The sequence below is a fragment of the Capsella rubella genome, unplaced genomic scaffold (assembly GCF_000375325.1).
Source record: "Capsella rubella cultivar Monte Gargano unplaced genomic scaffold, Caprub1_0 scaffold_7, whole genome shotgun sequence".
Lineage (NCBI taxonomy): Eukaryota > Viridiplantae > Streptophyta > Magnoliopsida > Brassicales > Brassicaceae > Capsella > Capsella rubella.
This window is the reverse complement of record NW_006238917.1, coordinates 14,923,712-14,943,989: the sequence shown is the minus strand read 5'-3', so window position 1 is coordinate 14,943,989 and position 20,278 is coordinate 14,923,712. Positions and strand designations below refer to the sequence as shown.

The following is a 20,278-nucleotide window of genomic DNA, read 5'->3' as shown; positions in this document are numbered from 1 at the left end:
TTGTGAACAAGGTTATGATTTGTTTGGATATAGTGTAGTGTTAAGTGTTACCACAACCATCACTAACAAAACTTATGCGATTTTAGGCGGTTAAAGCGGTCGTTTAGGCGTAGTTCGAGCGCCTAGCACCTAATCGGAAGCCTAAAAAGTACCTTTTTTAGTCTAAATCTAGTTAAAGAAGAACATAGTTAGTCTGAAGTTGAAAATGTATTCATAACATATCCTATAAGAAAACCATGAAAAGGTATAAAAGCAAGGACTATGCAACTTCTGAATGTGGTAAGTCTTATTACTTTTTAAGAATCTTTTCTGCAGCAGCAACCATATCTTGTGACTCCTCCTCTTCAAGTACTCTTTAGGGTTTTTTTCTTGTTCTTGATTTGCTACACTCAACTTCCACTATAAGACATGGACCTTACAACAACTCAAGTGGAAACTAACAGATGATGGAGAATTATAGTAATGTCTCTTTGAATAAGTACCACCACTTCTGTTTTGGGCACATTCCCCTGGACTTATCTCACTTGCAATGAAAGCATGATCACAATGTGGACAAAGTATGGCCTTATCAAGACAAGAATCCCTTAGATATTCACCTTGTGCCTTGCATCTATTGCACATTGTCCAAAACGTACTGTCTCTAGCATTTTTGTTACCTTTGAAAGATGCTAACTTAAGTGAACTTAGTCGTTCGTTTATCCAACGAGCAAGCTTATTACTTCTACCCCCATTACTTAGATCCACACTATCTCTATCATTTTGATTCCCATTAGAAAATGGTTGCCTGAGTGAGTTAAGTCGTTCCTTTATCCAACTAGCAACCTTATTACTTAAACCCCCAACACTTGGATCAACTCTGTCTCTAGCATATTCATAACCATCACTAGAAGTAGAACTACACGGGCTTGGTCGTGTATAGTACATCCCACTAGAAGCCGGCTTATGTAAGTTTGGTTGTTTCTGCATCTTGTTTTGCTTCCTTCTTTGATCATAACAAGTTCTCTTAACCTTATCAGATAACATACACCAAGCTTGTGTAACCAGCTTAAAGGCATCTTCCGCGCCATTAAGCTTGTTCTTGTCCGGATGAAGTAAAAGAGCTAACTTCTTGTAATGTCTCTTCACTGTTTCATTATCAGCTAAAGGATCTACACCGAGGATTCCATACCAATCAGCTTCTTCTCCTCCTCCTCTGTTTGATGCAGAGATGTAAACATTGACCATCATCAACACTTGCTCCAAACCATCAAGTTTTGGAAACAAACTCTTAGCCTTGTTAATGAACTTCTTCGCCCCATCGTAATCGTTTTTCGAAAGTTTCTTCTCTGCGATCTCCATCGCTCTTCTAGCTTCTTCCTTGTTACATTCCATGTCTTTAAGAGAGTTTTATTCTCTACAAAAAACAATCTTAGAAGCAAAACAAAACTAGGTTTAAGAGATTGTGTACATAAACAAAACTGTTCAACCAGACGAAACCTTCTTCATCACCTGTGCAAGAACACACTTGCAACTCTGACCGTGACAACTGAAGAGGCTCACTAAAACCCTAATGACTTAGGATACAAACAAGAGCTAAGTCTTATGTAATATTGATTTCCTTTCTAAAATGTTTGGAAAAATGGAAGTTAGTAAAAGATAATTCAATAGTGTGACTAAATAGGAAACTATTGGCTCTGAGAATATTACTTTTGTATTGGAAACAACTTTGAAAAAATGTAAATAATTTTTGAGAAATTAGGACACTACACCTTGACGATGAAACGAGAACTCTCCTTGTTCCACTGCAATTTTAAAGTCTAAAGATGAGAAACAAAGATTTTCTAACATATCATATAGAAACCTTGAAATGTATAGTATTAAAAGCAGAACAATGCAAAATCTAAAATGTGATTAGTCTTACTTCTTAGGTCACACACAAGTCCTGGCCTTCTTAGGAATCTTCTCTGCAGTGACGTACTCCTCAAGTCTTCGTTTCGATGTTTGATTTGAGGTCTTTATCATTGACACTGATGAACACTTCCAGGTAAAAGTAACAGAACTTCTCTCAGAAGAAGTATCTTTTTGTGTGCTTTCGTTTGGTACTTTGTTTTGGCCAACACTAGTCCATTGTTGTTGCTGTTGATGATGAGAAGCTTTCTTGGTTCTTTTCTTTGGTGGTGGTGCTGCTTTTGGAGTTTCCTCTGTTACAATGAAAGTTTCATGACAAATTGGACAAATTGTGTCTTGCATCTTCTGCACTTTGGCCAAACACTAGTGCTTTCCCTATAGAACGATGATTCACCATACTCTTTACCATCTTGTTGTTGTTTTGATGGTTTCTGCATCTGAGTCTTGAATTCTTTAGGCTTCCTCCTTTGATCATAAGAAGCTCTCTTAACCTTATCAGACAACAAACACCAAGCATCCAAAACCAGTTTAAACGCACCATCGAACTTGTTCTTGTCTGGATGAAGCAAAAGAGCTAACTGTTTGTAATGTCTCTTTTACCGCTTCATCATCAGCTAAAGGATCCACGTTAAGAATCTTGTACCAGTCAGCTTCTTGATCTCCTCCACCGTTTGATGCAGATTTGTAAACATTGATCATCATCGAGACTTGTTTCAAACCATCAAGATTTGGATATAAACGTTGAGCCTTGTTAACGAAGCTCTTCGCACCATCGTAATCGTTCTTTGAGAGTTTTTTTTACAGCAATCTCTATTGATCTTTTAGCTTCTTCCATCGTTGTATAGAGAAACAAAACAGAGTCGAGAGGATTAAACAGAGGATAAGAACAGAGGAATCCGAAAAAAGAAGAAGAAGGAAACAGAAGACTTACAAAACTCGTGAAAGATCTCTCTGGTTTTGATGGAGACTTGTTACAATAACCCTAGAAGACTTATAATACAAGCAAGAGTGCTTTGGTTTGGTATATAAGTAGAAAATTATATATTTTTTATTACGGTAATTTTCCTTTTTCGATAAAAAGATTGATTTCTTTTTTTCTAAAGGATATGATTTCATTTGTTTAAAAAGATATATAAATTAAATCCAATTTAAAATTAAGGGAAAATTAGGATTTATTATTATTGTTTTTATATATGATTTTCCATTTTCAAAAAGCAGATTTATTTCCTTTTCTAATGGTAAATATTAGTTAATGTATCGATGTTATTTAAAAAAAAAAAACACAACAATAAAATTAGATTTTGTACATGATATATATTCTTAATTTTCTGTTCAAAATATATATATATATATTCTTAATTTAAGGGAAAATTGGAAATATAAAATGTGTCAATTTAATAATTCAATATATTTTTTTTCCTTTAAGTCAATATTATTGTGTGAATAATTCAATATTATTGTGTTTTGTTTTTTTAGTACAAGAGAGAAACTAAAAGTAGAATACACTAATTTGAAGTTTGTGGGAACAGAGAAAGGAGAAGTGATGTTGATCTGTGGAGACGACAAAAGATTTGAGTGCTTATGGAATTGAAAAACTCACATTGACATGTTGTGAACTTGTGATCTTCCATTAAAATATGTTCAAAACATGATTTGTTCTGTCTCACAAACTTAAACTTGAAGCTAAAGAGATAGAGATATATAAGGAGATCGAAATGTTACACTTACTCCTCATGAACTTGCACACTTTGTAGAATCAAATAAGAAAAGAACAAAGAAAAAAAAATAAACCTACAAGAGTTTATTACATAAACCAGTTTGAGATTATTTCAATGACCAGTTTTAAACTGCACCATAGTTCTAGTTTTCTAACCATATGGACAGACGACTATAACGGATCGGATCGATGTGATTTCGATCTATATACCCCTTGAACCGGGGACATCGACCCACTCAAGCTGTATCTCAACCTCTCCACACTCAACATGCTGAAGTCTAAGGAACATATTCTGGACAATCTTGCCTTGGTTCCACACAATGTGGCTCTCTTCAGACAAACAGTTGTTTCTGCTCGGCTCTAACTTCCTTATTATGGTACCATTTGGAAGTCCTGGTCCGACCTGATGGCAGAATTTGATGGCTTCAATATATGGACCAATGTGAAACTCAGCTTGTCCCATCTTGTCATCCGCGGAGAACACATCATAGTCGTAAACCGTCTGTAATCAGAAATACAAACCATTCAACATTTTGTTTCAACAATCACAAATGGTAAAATAAATGTAAAGGATTGGACCACTTACAAGTTTAATCGGGAGACTCGGATCAGTAACCGAAAGTGTCAATAAGTCGTTCCATTCGGGGTTTATACTGTGTTTCACCACTCTTGTCTTCAGCTTCTGTATCATCAAGTAAGCATAGAGAAGATTAGGGGACTAACTCATAAGTAAAGAATCAAGAACTATCAAAAAACAAACACACATGAGAAGACAAAAGAATCAAGAAGTAGCAAATGCTCTTTGATTGATCTTTAGGTAAGTCAAAAGGCAACAACTCGAGTTATCATTCCACTCATATCGTTGTGGAACCAGAGAGGATTGATGTTGACAGAAGTAGAAAAATTGATTAAAGATCACATGTACCAAAAGGACCACTAAGTAATGAAACACAACAACAATCTTGTGCTGTCTACTTAACTTGTGTAAATAAAAATCTCTGACTAATTGATTAATTTAGTAAAATTAGGTATGAACTTCTGAGACGAAACCTCTCCAAAAACAACCAAATCTTGATTATCTCAAGACCTAATAATCTCAGTTCTTGATTCTTTATGTTTTAGATCTAACCAATAAAAAAAGAACCAATCAAAATCACAAAAAGACCTCATTGAGTTTCACCACACAAGAATCACCAACAGTTTCAAGAAACACATCAGATTCTTCTAACATGCATCATCAGATCAACTCAAAGCCTTAGAAAAAACAGATTTGGTTGAGGGATGTTTATATCATTAATTACCTGTTTACCAGAGTGAACAACAACATAAGGATCACTGCTATTGAGATCTCTAATGGCGAGATTCACACCTCTCTTCACATGAATTCTCAAAAGACCCATTAGATTCTCCATTGTTTTTTTTTTTTTCTTGGTTTTGAGAGTTTGGGATATGAAACTGTGAATTTTTGAGGAATATGGAAAGCTTTGATGAGGCTTTGGTCTTATTATATACACATACCTAATAAAGAGAATAATAAAAAATAATAAATTTATCCTTTTTTTTTATAATTTCTAGGAAAGTTATAGTATTTTTTGTAATGTACCTCGAGCCACCTCTTATCATGTCTTCTTTGGTGGACTAGTTTATAAAACAAGACATGGTAAGAGTCAAGAACGTATGTAGTAGTACACTGTAGTAATCATTCACAACCACTTGTACAAAGTATAATACTATTTCTTTAATACAAACACATTTTAAACATTTTATTTTTCGTTTTTTGTATATTTTGGGACAAATTTTTAGTGTTTTTGAACTTTAATTTCGAGAGTTAAGAACAAAAAAAAGTTAGATAATTTAGGTATTTTGAGATTGTGGTTGGGTTGAATTAAAGGAAGAAAAATAATTGAATTGGTGATGGTGGTTTAGTCAATGGTTAATGGTATATTTACCTACTACAATTAAATATGATTTGTCGTATTTGATTGACCAAGACTCTTAATTATTCTTCTTAATTAGAAAGTTATTTTTTAATTACGCTAAAATTTGGATTTGATTACCAAATTAGAGTTTTGGTGCATTATTCATGTTAGATGACTCAAACCAAGTCTCGTCAACTCTTTTGTATTTTTTTCTTAAAACTATAAAATAGAGAGGTGCGTGTATTTTGACTTTTATCTATACATGGTATAAGCTTATTTGACTTTTATGAGTACAAGAAGAAAAAGATTGTATTTGTATTTTTTTATAGTATAATTGTTCTTATCAAATAAAATATAATTATTCTCTTGGTCAGACAGCAAAATTTTAATATTAATTTTGTAATTTATTCTTTAGAGAATTTGATTACACTGATAACACCTATAAATTATGGATATTTGATTTTGATCACCATATTTATATGTTTTAAATTTATTTGAATTTACTATTATATAAGTTCAAAAAAAATTTGATTGCATCTGTATTTTTTTTCTTAAAACTATTGTTTTTATAAAAAAAATGAAAATATTCTTTCTAATTAAACAACAAAATTTCAATTTAATATTCTTTATAAAATCTTATTATGGATACCTAACTTCGGTCACCACCATTTCTTTATGTTTTAAGCTTATCTGACTTTATCATTTAATAATTTCTGTAAAAACAACTTGTATTTGAATGGTTTAAAATCATTTTTCTTATGATCTTATCAAAAAAGTAAGATAAAATTAATCTTAGTTCAAAATAACTAAATTTAAATTCCATAACTCTATGATTTATTCTTTAGAAAATCCTAATACACCGAACCGATAACAATTAATTACAAATTATGGGTATGTGACTTCGATTACTATTTCTATATGATTCAAGCTTATTTCTTTAGCATTTTATAAGTTTTGAAATATTTTTTAAAAAAACAATTATTTCTCTTATTTAGAAAAGAAGATAAAATTCTTTTTTTTTGTCAAACAACAAAATTTAAATTCATAAAGTTCTTTTTTTGTATACTCTATGATTTATAATTTCAAATATCCTAATACATCAATAACAATTACAAATTTTGGATATTTGACTTCGATCACTATTTCTATAAGTTATACGCTAATTTGATTTTACCATTTAATAATTTCTGGATAAGATTGTTGTATGTATATGTAATTTCTTCAAAATTTATTCTTCATTCAAGCAACAAAGGATATAGCATAACCTTGTGATGATCTTATCGTTTAAATCTTTTAATACACAAATAAAAATTACAAACCATAGGTGTATGTAGTTGTCATTTGTTTCTATGAAAAAAATATTAGTTGCGATTTCCACCAGATGGCAAATATAATTGGTTGAGTCGTATCGACAATATATTTTGTTATTTCTCTTTCGTAGACCAACTCGAGCCATGCATGTTGTTCGGTGATTCAAGTTGAAGTTACTAATAACATTTAATAAGATCCTTAATTATATGTTGCATGATTTAATTAAGAAATTAGCAACCACCATTTTATCAAATATCTTGGCATTTCATCATATATATTTTTTAAATGCTCCTTTTGGTTTGGTTATATAATAGAAGAGATCAAGAGAATTAGTTTTCTTGATACATGAATATAAGTATTTTCTCTATTCCATATTACCCACAATTTTTTTTTAAAAAAAACAATGACATTTTATGTAAAAACTTACAATACTAAAAGTCAAAAATACAACATTTGCAGACATATCACCTGTTTTTAGTTGTATTTCACCTAATGTTGAATAAATATTTTCTGCCTAAATCCAATTACTTTGTTAATAACTAAATATTATAGACATTTGAGAAATTAAGAAAGGAGGCTAAAGGAAGCCATAGTGATTTGCCTAATAGTACCCACAATTTTGTTATACACCTAATTTTATCCACATTTTTATGGAGTGTAATCTGATACTACTTTCTAAAGTCTAGTTGCCATTATTGATATTTTGTATGGGAGGATAAAATAATGTTGACCGATTCTTTCACTAAAGTCTCCATCAAATTAATATTACGTTTTGTACAAATTAATGATAGAGAAAACAATGTTTTGTGGTGGAGTAGTGATTCCACTCATCTATCATAGGTGATGCTTGATGCTTCCACATTTGAGCTAACACAAGCCCATGGCATTAGATTCTCCATTGTTATAATTAAATTAATGGTTAAACTACTCATTGATAACCATTAATTTTAATAACAAATTTAGAGTAGCTTTAGTAGTTCTTCACATATCTATATATGAAGCGTGAGCATATTGTAAGGTTCTTCTTGATCGAGTACCGATGGATCTTGAAACTCCCAACACTTACCTTTCATGTTGTCCTTCTTCTCTTGCTTTGTGCCTCTATAAAACTTAAGCAATAAGCAAATGAGTTTCATTCTTCTTTAATGGTCTATACACAAAGAAGTAGTAAATGAAAGGGAAGAATAATAAGAAGTTGTTGGTGAGTGTGAATGTTCTTGGAAGTGTTGGTCCTATAAGGTTTTTAGCCAACGAAGACGATGAAGTTTCAAGAATTATAAACACAACTTTGAAAGCTTATGCTCGTCAAGGCAGGGTTCCGGTTCTAGGGTTTGATGTCGATAACTTTATCTTCTACTCCATTAATCCCGGATTCAATAGTATTCTACCACACTCTTTACTTGTTCAATAGCATATTCTTGATTAGTTTGATTTTATTATTTACCATCGTTTTGGTGTTATTGTGTTATATAGCTTTGCACCCACAAGAGAAGATAAGTTCAATGGATATAACGAATTTCTTGTTGTGCAAGAAAGAGCCAAGGCCATTGGAAGAAGTCGAGGGAGTAAGAGGAGGGAGTAAAGCTCGGATAGTTCATGGATGGAAAAATCGTCTTCTTCGGTCCTTATTAGGATAAATTCTTCTTATACAATCACAAATCTAACTCCTTACAACACAAAAAGGACTAAAGATGATATTGTTCAGTGATGTGGACGGTTACTGTATCCTAGAAATTTGTCCTACTTTACGTCTCAAAGTTAAAAAATTAAAACAAAAGGAGAATGTTTGGATCAAAAGCTTTATCCCGTTCACTACTTCTCCTCACTTCTCTAGCTCAAGAAGCACAAATCCAACAAAGTCAAGTATTTTCTTGATTCTGACAGCCCCGAATACAAACATCTGTATGCTCCCTGTTGTCCCTCTCTTTGGGTGCAGTGCTAAAGAATCTAACTGTGTACAATTCTATTGTGGAGCATGCGGAAGTTCCAGTCTTATTGTTGAACCAAGGATTCACACAATGAACTTGTTAAGAAAGAGGAAACAAATTCACTTCAACAATCTCTCAAAGAACTCGATCAAAGAAATGAACAAAAAGGGAATTTTAATCTCTTGGGTTAGAAGTTAGGTTTTGCTCAAGAACGATTGAATAACTAGGGTTTTGTATTAATTGCTTGATGCCTTGAATAGGAGACAAACCCCTATTTATATGTAAATAGTGAGATTACAATCAGGAAATATTCCTTAAATCTAATGGTTAAATCTATTTAGATTTTCCTTTTGTTGTTTGGAAACTTCAGAATGAGAGGTCGGTTGGGCGACTTCCATGGGCTTTTGCCCATTAGGCCAATTTAACAGGTCTTACTCGAGATACCCCAGTTTAATTGTATTTTGAGATTACTCGATTTGTCTTTGGTTTAGGTCGGTATGTCGTTGGTGCTAGTTCCTCTGTTTTTTTTTTTTATGTTGCTTTTTCTACTCTAAGCATACACAATTAAATAGAAGGTGAGAGAGAGATGGTATGCTAAATAACATGATGTTTTCTATATGAGTATGGATAAAGCATCATGGAGTCATGAGTATGGATGAAGCATCATGGAGTCAATCTAATTTCAAAGGCATTTGTAGTATCAAAGAAGAAAAGGAGAAAGATATTCATTTAAAGAAATCATCATGGAGTCATTTGAATTAGACATTTGAGTCGCTATATGTTTAGTTTTACCGTTGATAAATATACTAGAGAGGCCTTACGCAAACAAATTACACTTAAAAAACATATTTTCAACTATGGGTACAAGTCACATAAGCCTTTCAACAAATAAAATATTGAACTAAGAATTGTAGAGCTTTACCCCAAAGGGAGGGAGCTCTTCCAGAAATTCTCGAAGGCCCAAGACAAGCTTAGGCCCAGGAGGGGGTTTGGAAATAGTTTTCAACCAGCAATAGACGCGCCTCGGTTAAGACCTCATTAGCTGCGTCATTGCCCCAAGCGCAAAGATAAGTTTAAAAAAGTAAGAGCCTCGTTATTTATAACCACACAGAACATATGAATCTGCAATATACTTCCGATGTGGGATACCAATGTAATAAACACACGTCACTACAAACTTGGTTGTATCTGTTTCCGATGTGGGACTAAAATAAATTACATACTTCGACAAAACTTGTACTGTGGAGTGTGCAAACAAAAATGCTTAAGACTACTGAGAATGGTAGGGGCTGCGCGAACGCAAACCCCCTCTGCCACAAATAATGACGCAGGCTCTTCCTCATGGGAAGACCTTAAGCTAAGCACCCCTCCGTTATGTGCAATGGAGGTCACTAGCCTAGGCCACTCGTCTTCTTGATCACGAGTTGACCCCGTCCAGGTAAGTAATTTGATCAAACCAGCCACATCTGTATTTATACTCCTGCTTCTCCAGTCATTGCTTTGTATCTGAGCGATGTGGGACATTTTTAGTGTATTAGCACATCCTGCCGTTCAAGGCTTCTGGTTTCCAACAACGTGCTAGTTTCTCTCACAACTGCATGAGTGTTTTTTTTTGTGTTGTATACACATGGGCCGGATGTTTTAGGCTTAATTAATGTCTGGTTGTTGTTTTTTAAGTGACAATAGCATAATTGTTTTCGAAGCGGCCCAATACGAAAAGTCCAGAATTGAAATGAGAAAGTTATTGTCACAAAATATATAGTGACGAAATGATCAATATTATTCTTACCAAAAAAAATATGATCCATAATATTGAGAACAATTTGACTGAATTATGAAAAAAGATTGAAATGATTTAAAAAAAATTATAGAAGTATATTTGGTGATAAATAGTAAATATATTCTGAATCATTATTGACCAATTCATTTTTTTGGAAAATTAGTTAATATTAATGTAATTGTTTATATAAAAAATACTAACCAATATCGTTTATGTAGTAACATTTAATTTGTCCAAAAAAAAGTCATACAAGTTGAAATAAATTCCATTTCATGATGTTTAGTATTTGTTCCCAATTCTCATTATTATAGGAAAACGATAATTTTTACCATTAGGACAAATCTTTTACACAATATTTTTATATATCATTCTATTATATATTAATTTTTTTTATAAAAGTTAATTGAATATTTTATACAAGTTTTTTTTTTTCGATCAATTTGCTTACCAATTCAAATTCCCCAAATTTGAATTTTTTTACGAGTTCAAAGTTGTCGAAAATAATTGTGGGATGTAAAAGTAAAATAGACTAACCTTCCGATGGTTAAATGAAAAATAAACATAAAAATAAAAATAATTGTGCGAAAAGACGAAACGGCGGCATATTACGAAACTGTCCTTGCGCTAGGCTACTACATTATTCGTTGTGTCCTTTGGTTGACTTGACTCAAATCACATTCTCTCTGCTAAAACAATTCAGAAAAAAATCCCAAACGCACACAACTCAATAGGAAAGCTCCTCAAAAACCCTAAAACCCAAATCTCTCCATCTTCTTCCATCTCTCTCTCTCTCTCGTTGATTCTGCTCTTGCCTGGTAAGTTCTCTTCTTGCGAATCATTCGTCCATAGAGATTGCGAATCATCTCTCTCTATATCTTTTTGCGAATCATTCCTCCATAGAGATTGATATGTAATTAGATTGATTTTGTTCTGTTTTCATCTGATTCCATGCGAATCCCAGATTCTCGTTTCAGAAACTAAGTCTATGGTATGTAAAGATGCGTAGATCTAGGGTTTTGATAGATATATTCGTTTAATTTGAGAACGATCGAGCTCTTCGTATGTGATAGCTGGTCTAGGGTTTATTCGATTTCAGGTTTTTGTTAGCTGGTCTAGGGTTTATTCGATTTCAGGTATCTAGCCCTCAATCATATGATTAGCTTGAATTTTCATCTGCCTTTGTGTTTCTTTGTTGCTGTACTGGGTTGCTCTAAAATTTTGTTTAGGCCATCCTTGATTTGTAGTTTTTGTGTTTGTGTTAGTTGTTCATGTTTCTGGTGGTGTATATATGCAGGTATTCAGATTCAGTCTTATAACTGTGTTTCGTAAGACAAATTGGAAGTGAAGATGTCGGGAGCATTGAATATGACTCTTGATGAGATTGTTAAGAAGGGTAAGAATGCAAGGTCTGGGGGAAGAAGAAGTTCCCGTGGACGTGGTGGTGGTGGTGGTGGTGGCCGAGGTGGTAGTGGTGGCCGAGGTGGTGGATCGAATGGTTTTCTTGGTGGTGGAAGAGGAGCAGGGCCTGCTCGACGAGGTCCTTTAGCTGTGAATGCTCGTCCATCGTCTTTCTCCATTAACAAGGCAAGCTCAAAATCTGGGATCTTCTATCTAGTATGATTTGGAAGTCTGAGTTTCTGTGGTATTAAATATCAAAGGGCTTACATCATCATGCTATAGCTATATGATGGGAGAAGCAGGCTTTTCTCGTGCATTCGAAAAGCCTTACTTCTGATGTTAGTTTGACATTCTTTAACATCCAGAATCTCGTCTAGGAGATGATTTCATTTAGAAAAGTCTCTTATCCCTGCAATTGTGAGGACTTTGGCAGCCATGCATCGACATGTGCACGAGTTCTCATGATTTTTTTACCACAGTGCTTTTTAGCTGAGGAGCTTCAGTAAGTTAAAGGTCAAAATTTGTCATCCAGAACAATGGTATTGCTATGAAAAGAATAGACGTGTGGTGTTGTAGCATTTGGGGGAACGTTCAGTAACTGTTGTGGCAGTAAATACGCTATGTAGTGGCTTACCTCTACACAGTTTATTTGCATCATGCGTGAAGTTATTGATGAACCTCTTGCTACGTCTGGAATTTCTTCAGCATGCTATGAACATCCTGGTTTTTCTTTTATCATCATAGTGGTATAAAGAATTTGTTTTGCAACCGGAGCAGTGACCAATACGCAGCCTGCCATAATTCATTGTTCCTCCATTTCATTTTGGTTTTCTCCTTGGGTGGTTCTTCACTACTTGGTGGAGCTCTTTGCTTTGACTGGTTTTCGCTCTTTCAGAAAAATGGGTGGTCTCTTCTTTGGAATTATGTGTCATTCTCGTTGTTTTGATGTTCGACAGACAAGTTGTACTGAAATGATTATGTTCTATTGAATAGCCTGTCCGTAGGGTCAGGAGCTTGCCATGGCAAAACGGTTTATTTGAAGATGGCCTAAGAGCTGCTGGGGTATCAGGAGTTGAAGCTGGAACCAGGCTCCATGTTACAAATCTGGATCAGGGTGTGACAAATGAAGATATAAGGGTATATAGAATCTGGCTTGTCTTTTCTGTGCTTATTGTATCTTTAAAGGCGAGAAGGTTAAATCTTCGTCTTTATCGGATCTAGGAACTCTTCTCTGAGATTGGGGAGCTAGAGCGTTATGCCATTCATTATGACAAAAATGGGCGTCCAAGTGTAAGTCCTCATGAATCTTTATCAGTCCCTATCTCTTCATGATTGTGATTGTAAAAAAAGCTTCATCTTATATTCTCTTTTTTTCTTTGGTGCCATGGTATTATAGGGCACAGCTGAAGTGGTATATCCAAGAAGAAGTGATGCATTTCAAGCTCTGAAGAAATACAACAATGTATTATTGGATGGAAGACCAATGAGACTTGAGATTTTGGGTGGCAACACTACTGATGCGCCTTTATCAGGTCGTGTGAATGTGAATGTCACTGGACTCAACGGAAGGCTGAAGAGGACTGTTGTTATCCAGTAAGAATTTCTGTCTTTTGTTCTTTACTGTACGCACCCTCACATGAATAACTGTTGAGAGCCTTAACCCAAGATTTATGCAATCTTTTTCTGATATTGTAGACAAGGAGGAGGGAGAGGAAGAGTAAGAGGAGGGAGAGGAGGAAGAGGTCCTGCTCCTACTATCAATCGTCGCCTTCCAGTGTAAGCATAATTTAATATGAGTAACGTAGAACCAAACTGAGATTAATCAAATTGAAACCGAACAGAGTTTCTTATTGACCTGAACAGTCACAAAACTGAACAAATCAAAATTCTTAGTTGATTAATTTCTTTAGTTTCGGATAATGTTTTAGTTTCAACTTCTTTCCCAAATCCGAAACCTTGAAAACCCAACCGAAAACCCAAATTACTAATGAGTTATATTTATCTTGGTGGCAGTCAAAACCAGCAGGGAGGGACGAGAGGAGGAAGAGGCGGGTTCCGTGGTAAAGGTCGTGGTGGTGGTGGCCGCGGCCGTGGTGGTGGAAGAGGAAATGGAAAGAAACTAGTGGAGAAATCAGCTGCTGATCTTGACAAGGATCTTGAGAGCTATCATGCAGATGCCATGAACACCTCTTAAACCTTAGAAAGGAATCAGTGTTGTCTTACTAACTAGTTTCGAATGATACATTGCTTCTCTTTTTTCATGCCTTTCGTTTCTAGTGATATTGTGGTTTTGTTTGAGTTGATTGTGTAAAGTATGAAAGTTGTTTAGATCTTGTCGTCTTAAAGTTAAGTTTTGAAACCCTTCAGAGTTACATACATCGAGCATTTTTGAGCAATTTGGACAAAATTTTCTTTTGACATTTTCTTGACTCGGACCAACTTAGCCGGATTATAGACACTCTCACACATCTATAAAGCCTAGATTTGAATTTACAAAACTGAGAAGAAAAATAACAAACTTCATCGAATCATAATCAACCTGGTACAAGTCTACCTTTCCGGAACAGCATTGTCGTTGAATACGAATTCGCCGGAATCACTTCGATGGAAAAGCTTCTCCACCACTTCATCCCAGTTCTTCTTCTTCGTTTTTGACTCCGCCGATGCTTCTCCATTATTGCATTCTTCTTCTTCTTCTGCGGTGGACACTGCGTGCGGAATATTAAGACTCACTGCTCTCTCCAACGCATCTTTGTGCTCTTTCTCTAAAGTGTTTAACCTCTCCATTCTCTTCTGTTTTGGTGCCATTGTTACCACTGACTCTGAACTCTTCTCTCTCAATATCTGTAACCACACATCACAAATCCCATACTTTGTTGTGAACACTCTTGTTTCTATTTTCTCTACTATATCCAAAGAGAAGAAATAAAATTCACCTGCAAAGCCTTTTCTGCTTCTCTTTCTATCCATAAAATCGCATGATCAGCCGTTGCATTCGATGATAATACAATATGTTCAAATCTACCATCCACCGGGATCGCTGTTCTCACTTCAGGAGGAAACCTTCCACATCTAAATACAAACAATAAATCAGAAAAGAATCACAAAACAAACTTCAGCTAAGAAACAGCACCACTAACTTCATTATTACCTGCAAAATTGTCGCTCAACGATATGATAAATACGACCAGGCGCATAAAGTCTCCTAGGATCTCTTAGCTTCCGACCTTCAGGTATAAACGTATCCCTCAAACAAACAAGAAACAACAAGCAAGGCAAGCTGTCCAAAACAACAAATACAAAATGTTGAATCAACCTATATACAACAAAGTTCACACCAATAAACGAAAACATACGCAAAGTTCGACACTTACCAGAATATAGACTTGAATATATCCTCTAACGGTGTCGCCGTTCTTGGTAAAAAATCATCCTACAATTCAACAAAAATCTAAGTTTATTCTTACTCTAACAAAACCACTTTCTTCAAAAGCTATAGATACCTTTCTTAACAACCAAACAAGCTTCCTACTCAAGTACAAAGTTTTATCAGAATATTCTAACCAAACTCAAGAAGCAAAAATGAAAAATTCAATTTGTCGATTCCATGTATAAGCACAAAAGCATATTCCTAACTTACGAAAGATGATTATGACAATGCTTTGTCAACAATGAACCAAACCACCACGATCCAACAATACAGTTACAAAAATAATATAATTTTTCATACCAACACGTTTATATATAAATCAACAAAATAGTTGTCAAAATCAAATCTCCAACCCCTAAAACAACTAATCCATAACATTTCAAAATATAAATCCTTAATTACAATAGATTAATACACATCTAACATTGCACAAAACTAGTGTCTAAAATCAGCTAAATTCACACATTTTAACAATAAGTTTTCCCTCTAATTTATGATTACACTAATCTTATTTTTTCTGGAATCTTTTAAAAAATTGGGTTATAAAAATACTAAACCTGTAAAATAACAGAGAAGATGACGTCAGCATACTTAACGGCGAGATTAAGAGACATACACCTCGCCGGAGCCAAAGCAAAACACCGAACTTTACTCCTCGGAACACCACCGATCATCGCCGGATTAGTAACAACCAAAACCGCCATCAACGCCGCAACACCAGAACCCAAAGAATGACCAGCAAAAACCAAATCATACTCTTTACCATTCTCTTCCCAAACCCTTCTAAGCGTCTCAGATTCTTGATTCAGAACCCAAGCCGCAGATTTCAAAAGCCCACGATGCACAAACCCACCACCGAGCATCTTCTGGCCCAATTTGTTATCCAAAAGGATCTTGTAATCACTCTCTTTAGCTAAGTTCAAGCCACGGATCGCTAGTACGATCTCACGGTGGTCATGGTCGACGTAGATGATGTACGGTGGAGATCTTCCTTGGGTTTTTTCGTGGGTTACACGTTTGATGACCCAGTCAGGGTTTAGATCGAAGCTTCCTAGTGAAGGTGAGATTTTTGGGTTTCTTAGATCGGGTTCGTAGACGGCGAGGATCACGCGGCTTATTCTTGGGATTGGTTCGAACTCTTCGGGTGTTGCTGATGTCCATGTGGCACTGTCGTCTGAGCCTATGTATGTGCATCGTTTCCATATCCATCGACTGAAGCCTACGCAGAATACACATTCTAGTCCACAAGCTACTGACATTTGTTAAGGTAAAGATTGAGACTTTATGATTCAAAGGTGAGATTTTTTGGGAATTGGAGGAGTTGGGTCTTTGAAGAGATGAGATGTTGAGGTTTTGGAGGAGGAAAAATTGAAACTTTTGATTCAAAGGTGAGATTTTTTTGGAATTCAAGAAGTTGGGTCTTTGAAGAGTTGAGATTTGGGGTCTGAGGAGGAGGAAAAATTGAAACTTTTGATTTAAAGGTGGGATTTTTTGGAAATAGGAGAACTTGGGTCTTTGAATAGATGGGATTTGGAGGTTATGGAGGAGGAAAAATTGAAACTTTTGATCCAAATGTTAGATTTTTTGTAGTTAGACAAGTTGGGTCTTTGAAAAGTTGAGATTTGGGGTTTTGGGGAGGAGGAAAGATTGAAACTTTGGACTCAAAGGTGAGATTTTTCTGAAATTGGAGGACTTGGGTTTGTTAAGAAGAGCAAAATTTGAGATAAAGATGAGATTTTTATAACTAGAAATCGATTGAACTGAGATTTCAAAGTTGAAATTAAGGTTAGGGGGAAACACATGAAAAAGAAGAAAAGAGAGTTGCAATTAAGAGCAAAAAGGGTTTTAAAGAAGAAGAGTCCAGCTAAGACTAAAAGAGACAGATAAGAGAGATGATGATCTCGACTTCTCTCTAATGGGTGTTTCGAGACAGAGACAGGGTAGCCCAAAAAGCAAGACTTCAAGAACATGTCTTTCAATATCCTTTCATATTTCTTTTTAATTTCTTGATTCTTCTCTCATAGTACAGGAGAGGCTAAATGTTGACTATTATTTTAATTTTCAGGTTATTGTTATTTAGTATTTGTTTGCCGACCAGGTTATTAATTTTTAGGAGAATTACTTATGTAGAGCATAAAAGTAGGTTTATTCTTTAAACAACCACATTTTTTTTTATTCTTAAACTAGGATATACCCCGTGATATACCACGTGTCCATAATTTGATATATTTGTTTAGTTGATCATTTTCGTAATTGGTATATATAGTCTAGTTTTATAAGTGTGTATTTTATTTTAATTGTATATAATTTTTTGAATTTATATTATAAGTAAATTCATAGATATATATGGTCAACCCGCGATACACCGCGAGACAATTTTGTTGTAAATAAAATTTTTTATTTTAACTTAACCCGTAAAAGATTTCAAATATAGACAATCCGAAATAAAAAAATATAATCATATTTATGTATACTCAAACCTGTTCAATCATATTTACGTACAATTTTGTTATATTTTTAGAGTTCAAATATTAATAATACTTTAAAATTTTGAAGAGTTCGGTTTTTTAATATTTTAAATATTCTATAAAACTTAAATTAAATATTATAATTTTCAGCTTTTAAAAGTTTTAATATTTATAATACTTTCAAATTTAAAAATTAAAATAAAATTTATAATATTTTAAAACCTTTTAAAAGTTTTATTTCTCTTAAATAAGGAACCATATTAAACTGAATAAAATTTTAATTTTGGATACCTGAGAAATCAAAGTTCATGTTCATTTGTAGTGGTGAACTTATTAGTCGTATTTATAATGGTTTGAACTATAATCTAAAATTTTATACTTTATGTAGACGTTGTACATATATTTTTTCCTTTATCGATTGAGTTATATATATGCGTTCGTTTTCTAAAATTTACATTGCAAAATGTGTGGAAAAAAATTTGTATTTTTATTATAAATTTATTTTATGTAATAATATAAATTAAAAACAAATAAGATTATATAAATATATTGGAGAGAGATTCAATTTATTAAAGAGAGAGTTTAGGAAAAAAATTTGATGTAATAAATATTTGTTTCCATTTTTGCGATTTGCTTGTGAGTTGATTACAAAATTTACTTTTAAGTTTTGTTATTTATTCAAATGGCAAGGGTTTGATTATGTAAATAATACAAAATAAAAGGTTATAATACAAATTAGATTTTAGTACAAAATGTACTTTAAAAATGTTAAGATAGATGTTTAGTGAGATGAGTGTAATTATAATAAACACCTTTGCTATGTTTTCCCTTAAAAATTGTCACGTCAGATTCGACATGCTATGACATACCTGAAATTGCCACATCATTATTCTGTCTTTAATGATAAAAGAGAAAGAAACTAAACATTTTCGTCACTATTTACAAACAAAAAAAAAACTGTTTTTTCTCTCTCGAAACCAACGAATAACCCTAACTCTCGCCATTTTTCTTTCTCGTTTCTTCCGGCCGATTATCCTATTATCAGTGTGTCTCTCTCTTTCTCGTCGTTATTGTTGTCGCATTTCTTCTCAACTTGGATAGAGACTTTTCATTTTCTGACAAAAATAACATGGAAATACGAAACGTCGTTTACGGCTGAGTTATGGTACATTACGGCTGAGTTATGACACATTGCGGCTGAGTTATGGTACATTACGGCTGAGTTATATTATGACTTATTGTAAGTTACGGCTGAGTTGTGGTTTTTTTTGTAATTTTTCACACACATGAAAAAATATTTCTACCTCGGCGAAGAACCCTAATTCTCGCCGCTTCTCTCTCTCTCATCTCTTTTGGCCGCTTCGATTCTCAACGAATCTCTCTCTTGTCGTCATTCCTATCGTATTTCTTCTCAAATTGCGTACATCCAATGTTCTAAGAAAAGAAAAGAGTTCTTGGTCCTCACATGTGGTTCTGTTCATGGTGAGAGTTGCTTTGAAGATGACAATAATGAACACGAAGAGAGTGAACGGTAAACCTATGGCACTAACTCGTAATCTCATTACTGTATTGTTATTTTGCCAGCATATCGAAATCTCATATCCCATTTTCGGGTTTTGTTTCATTTGTTGCAAAAAAAGGTGTTTATGTCAGATTGGAATATGCCAAGGAAAAGGCAGAAGACTAAAAAGAATAAGAAAAAAAATTGTTCTTTCTCTCTCGAAACCGACGAAAAACCCTAACTCTCGCCGCTTATTTTTCTCGTCTCTTCTGGCCGCTTATCCTATAATCGGTGTGTCTCTCTCTTTCTCGTCGTCATTGCTGTCGCATTTCTTCTTAACTTGGGTGGAGACTTTTCGTTTTCCGACAAAAACAGGGAAATACAAAACGTCGTTTACGGTTGAGTTATGACACATTGCGGCTGAGTTATGTTACATTACGGCTGAGTTATATTATGACTTATTGTAAGTTACGGCTGAGTTGTGGTTTTTTTTTGTAATTGTTCACGTACAGGAAAAAATATCTCTACCTCGGCGATTCCGGCGAAGAACCCTAATTCTCGCCGCTTCTCTCTCTCTCATCTCTTTCGTCCGCTTCGACTCATACCGACGAGTCTCTCTCTCTCTCTCGTCGTCATTGTAATCGCCTTTCGTTTCAACTCGGCTGGAGACTTTTCGTTTTCCGACGAAAAAACAAAAGGGAAATACGAAACGTCGTTTTCAACTTTTTCTCTAAGTTATGCCGTATTGTGGCTGAGTTATGATACATTACAGCTGAGTTATGGTGCATTACGGCTGAGTTATGCTACATTACGGCTGAGTTATGATATACTTTCTCGAGATTACAAAAAAGTGTTTTTCGGGAAAGACCAACAATAATTACGTACACATATTCACACGCACACGCATAATAAAGTCATAGAGTATTATGTTTTAAAAAA

The 20,278-nt window shown here is 34.3% G+C and overlaps 6 protein-coding genes and 2 non-coding genes across 8 annotated transcripts; 2 read left to right on the top strand and 6 right to left on the bottom strand.

The window, feature by feature from the left end:
* Positions 1 to 199: 199 nt before the first annotated feature.
* On the bottom strand, positions 200 to 1,438 carry LOC17879097 (chaperone protein DnaJ). Its single transcript, XM_006282737.2, has one exon. It carries the CDS (start codon positions 1,369 to 1,371, stop codon positions 400 to 402), a length of 972 nt encoding a protein of 323 aa, XP_006282799.2. The 5' UTR covers positions 1,372 to 1,438; the 3' UTR covers positions 200 to 399.
* A 248-nt stretch (positions 1,439 to 1,686) lies between these two features.
* On the bottom strand, positions 1,687 to 2,682 carry LOC17879500 (uncharacterized J domain-containing protein C63.13; the record flags this gene model as incomplete). The annotated part of the gene is given in 3 exon segments (XM_023778558.1): positions 1,687 to 1,781; positions 1,901 to 2,483; positions 2,485 to 2,682. Coding segments are annotated over 2 exon segments (498 nt in total), but the record flags the coding sequence as incomplete, so codon positions are not given.
* An 812-nt stretch (positions 2,683 to 3,494) lies between these two features.
* Positions 3,495 to 5,103, bottom strand: LOC17879641 (protein C2-DOMAIN ABA-RELATED 1). Its single transcript, XM_006282684.2, has 3 exons — positions 4,906 to 5,103; positions 4,191 to 4,286; positions 3,495 to 4,106 (listed from the first exon to the last, which is right to left on the bottom strand). The coding sequence occupies exons 1-3, from the start codon at positions 5,014 to 5,016 to the stop codon at positions 3,807 to 3,809; spliced, it is 507 nt and encodes a 168-aa protein (XP_006282746.1). The 5' UTR covers positions 5,017 to 5,103; the 3' UTR covers positions 3,495 to 3,806.
* Positions 5,104 to 8,005: 2,902 nt separating this feature from the next.
* Positions 8,006 to 8,504, top strand: LOC17880647. Its single transcript, XM_006285631.2, has 2 exons — positions 8,006 to 8,213; positions 8,308 to 8,504. Exons 1-2 carry the CDS (start codon positions 8,006 to 8,008, stop codon positions 8,469 to 8,471), a joined length of 372 nt encoding a protein of 123 aa, XP_006285693.1. The 3' UTR covers positions 8,472 to 8,504.
* A 1,172-nt stretch (positions 8,505 to 9,676) lies between these two features.
* LOC111829781 lies at positions 9,677 to 9,831 on the bottom strand. Its single transcript, XR_002833138.1, has one exon. It is a non-coding gene; the product is annotated as a U4 spliceosomal RNA (small nuclear RNA).
* Positions 9,832 to 10,044: 213 nt separating this feature from the next.
* LOC111829790 lies at positions 10,045 to 10,208 on the bottom strand. Its single transcript, XR_002833146.1, has one exon. It is a non-coding gene; the product is annotated as a U1 spliceosomal RNA (small nuclear RNA).
* Positions 10,209 to 11,222: 1,014 nt separating this feature from the next.
* Positions 11,223 to 14,280, top strand: LOC17878532 (THO complex subunit 4D). Its single transcript, XM_006284135.2, has 7 exons — positions 11,223 to 11,357; positions 11,837 to 12,126; positions 12,934 to 13,077; positions 13,162 to 13,230; positions 13,337 to 13,533; positions 13,636 to 13,716; positions 13,954 to 14,280. Exons 2-7 carry the CDS (start codon positions 11,890 to 11,892, stop codon positions 14,132 to 14,134), a joined length of 909 nt encoding a protein of 302 aa, XP_006284197.1. The 5' UTR covers positions 11,223 to 11,357; positions 11,837 to 11,889; the 3' UTR covers positions 14,135 to 14,280.
* Positions 14,281 to 14,408: 128 nt separating this feature from the next.
* On the bottom strand, positions 14,409 to 17,419 carry LOC17880051. The gene is made up of 5 exons (XM_006283690.2): positions 15,928 to 17,419; positions 15,315 to 15,373; positions 15,092 to 15,220; positions 14,877 to 15,012; positions 14,409 to 14,784 (listed from the first exon to the last, which is right to left on the bottom strand). The coding sequence occupies exons 1-5, from the start codon at positions 16,627 to 16,629 to the stop codon at positions 14,491 to 14,493; spliced, it is 1,320 nt and encodes a 439-aa protein (XP_006283752.1). The 5' UTR covers positions 16,630 to 17,419; the 3' UTR covers positions 14,409 to 14,490.
* Between the last annotated feature and the right edge of the window lie 2,859 nt (positions 17,420 to 20,278).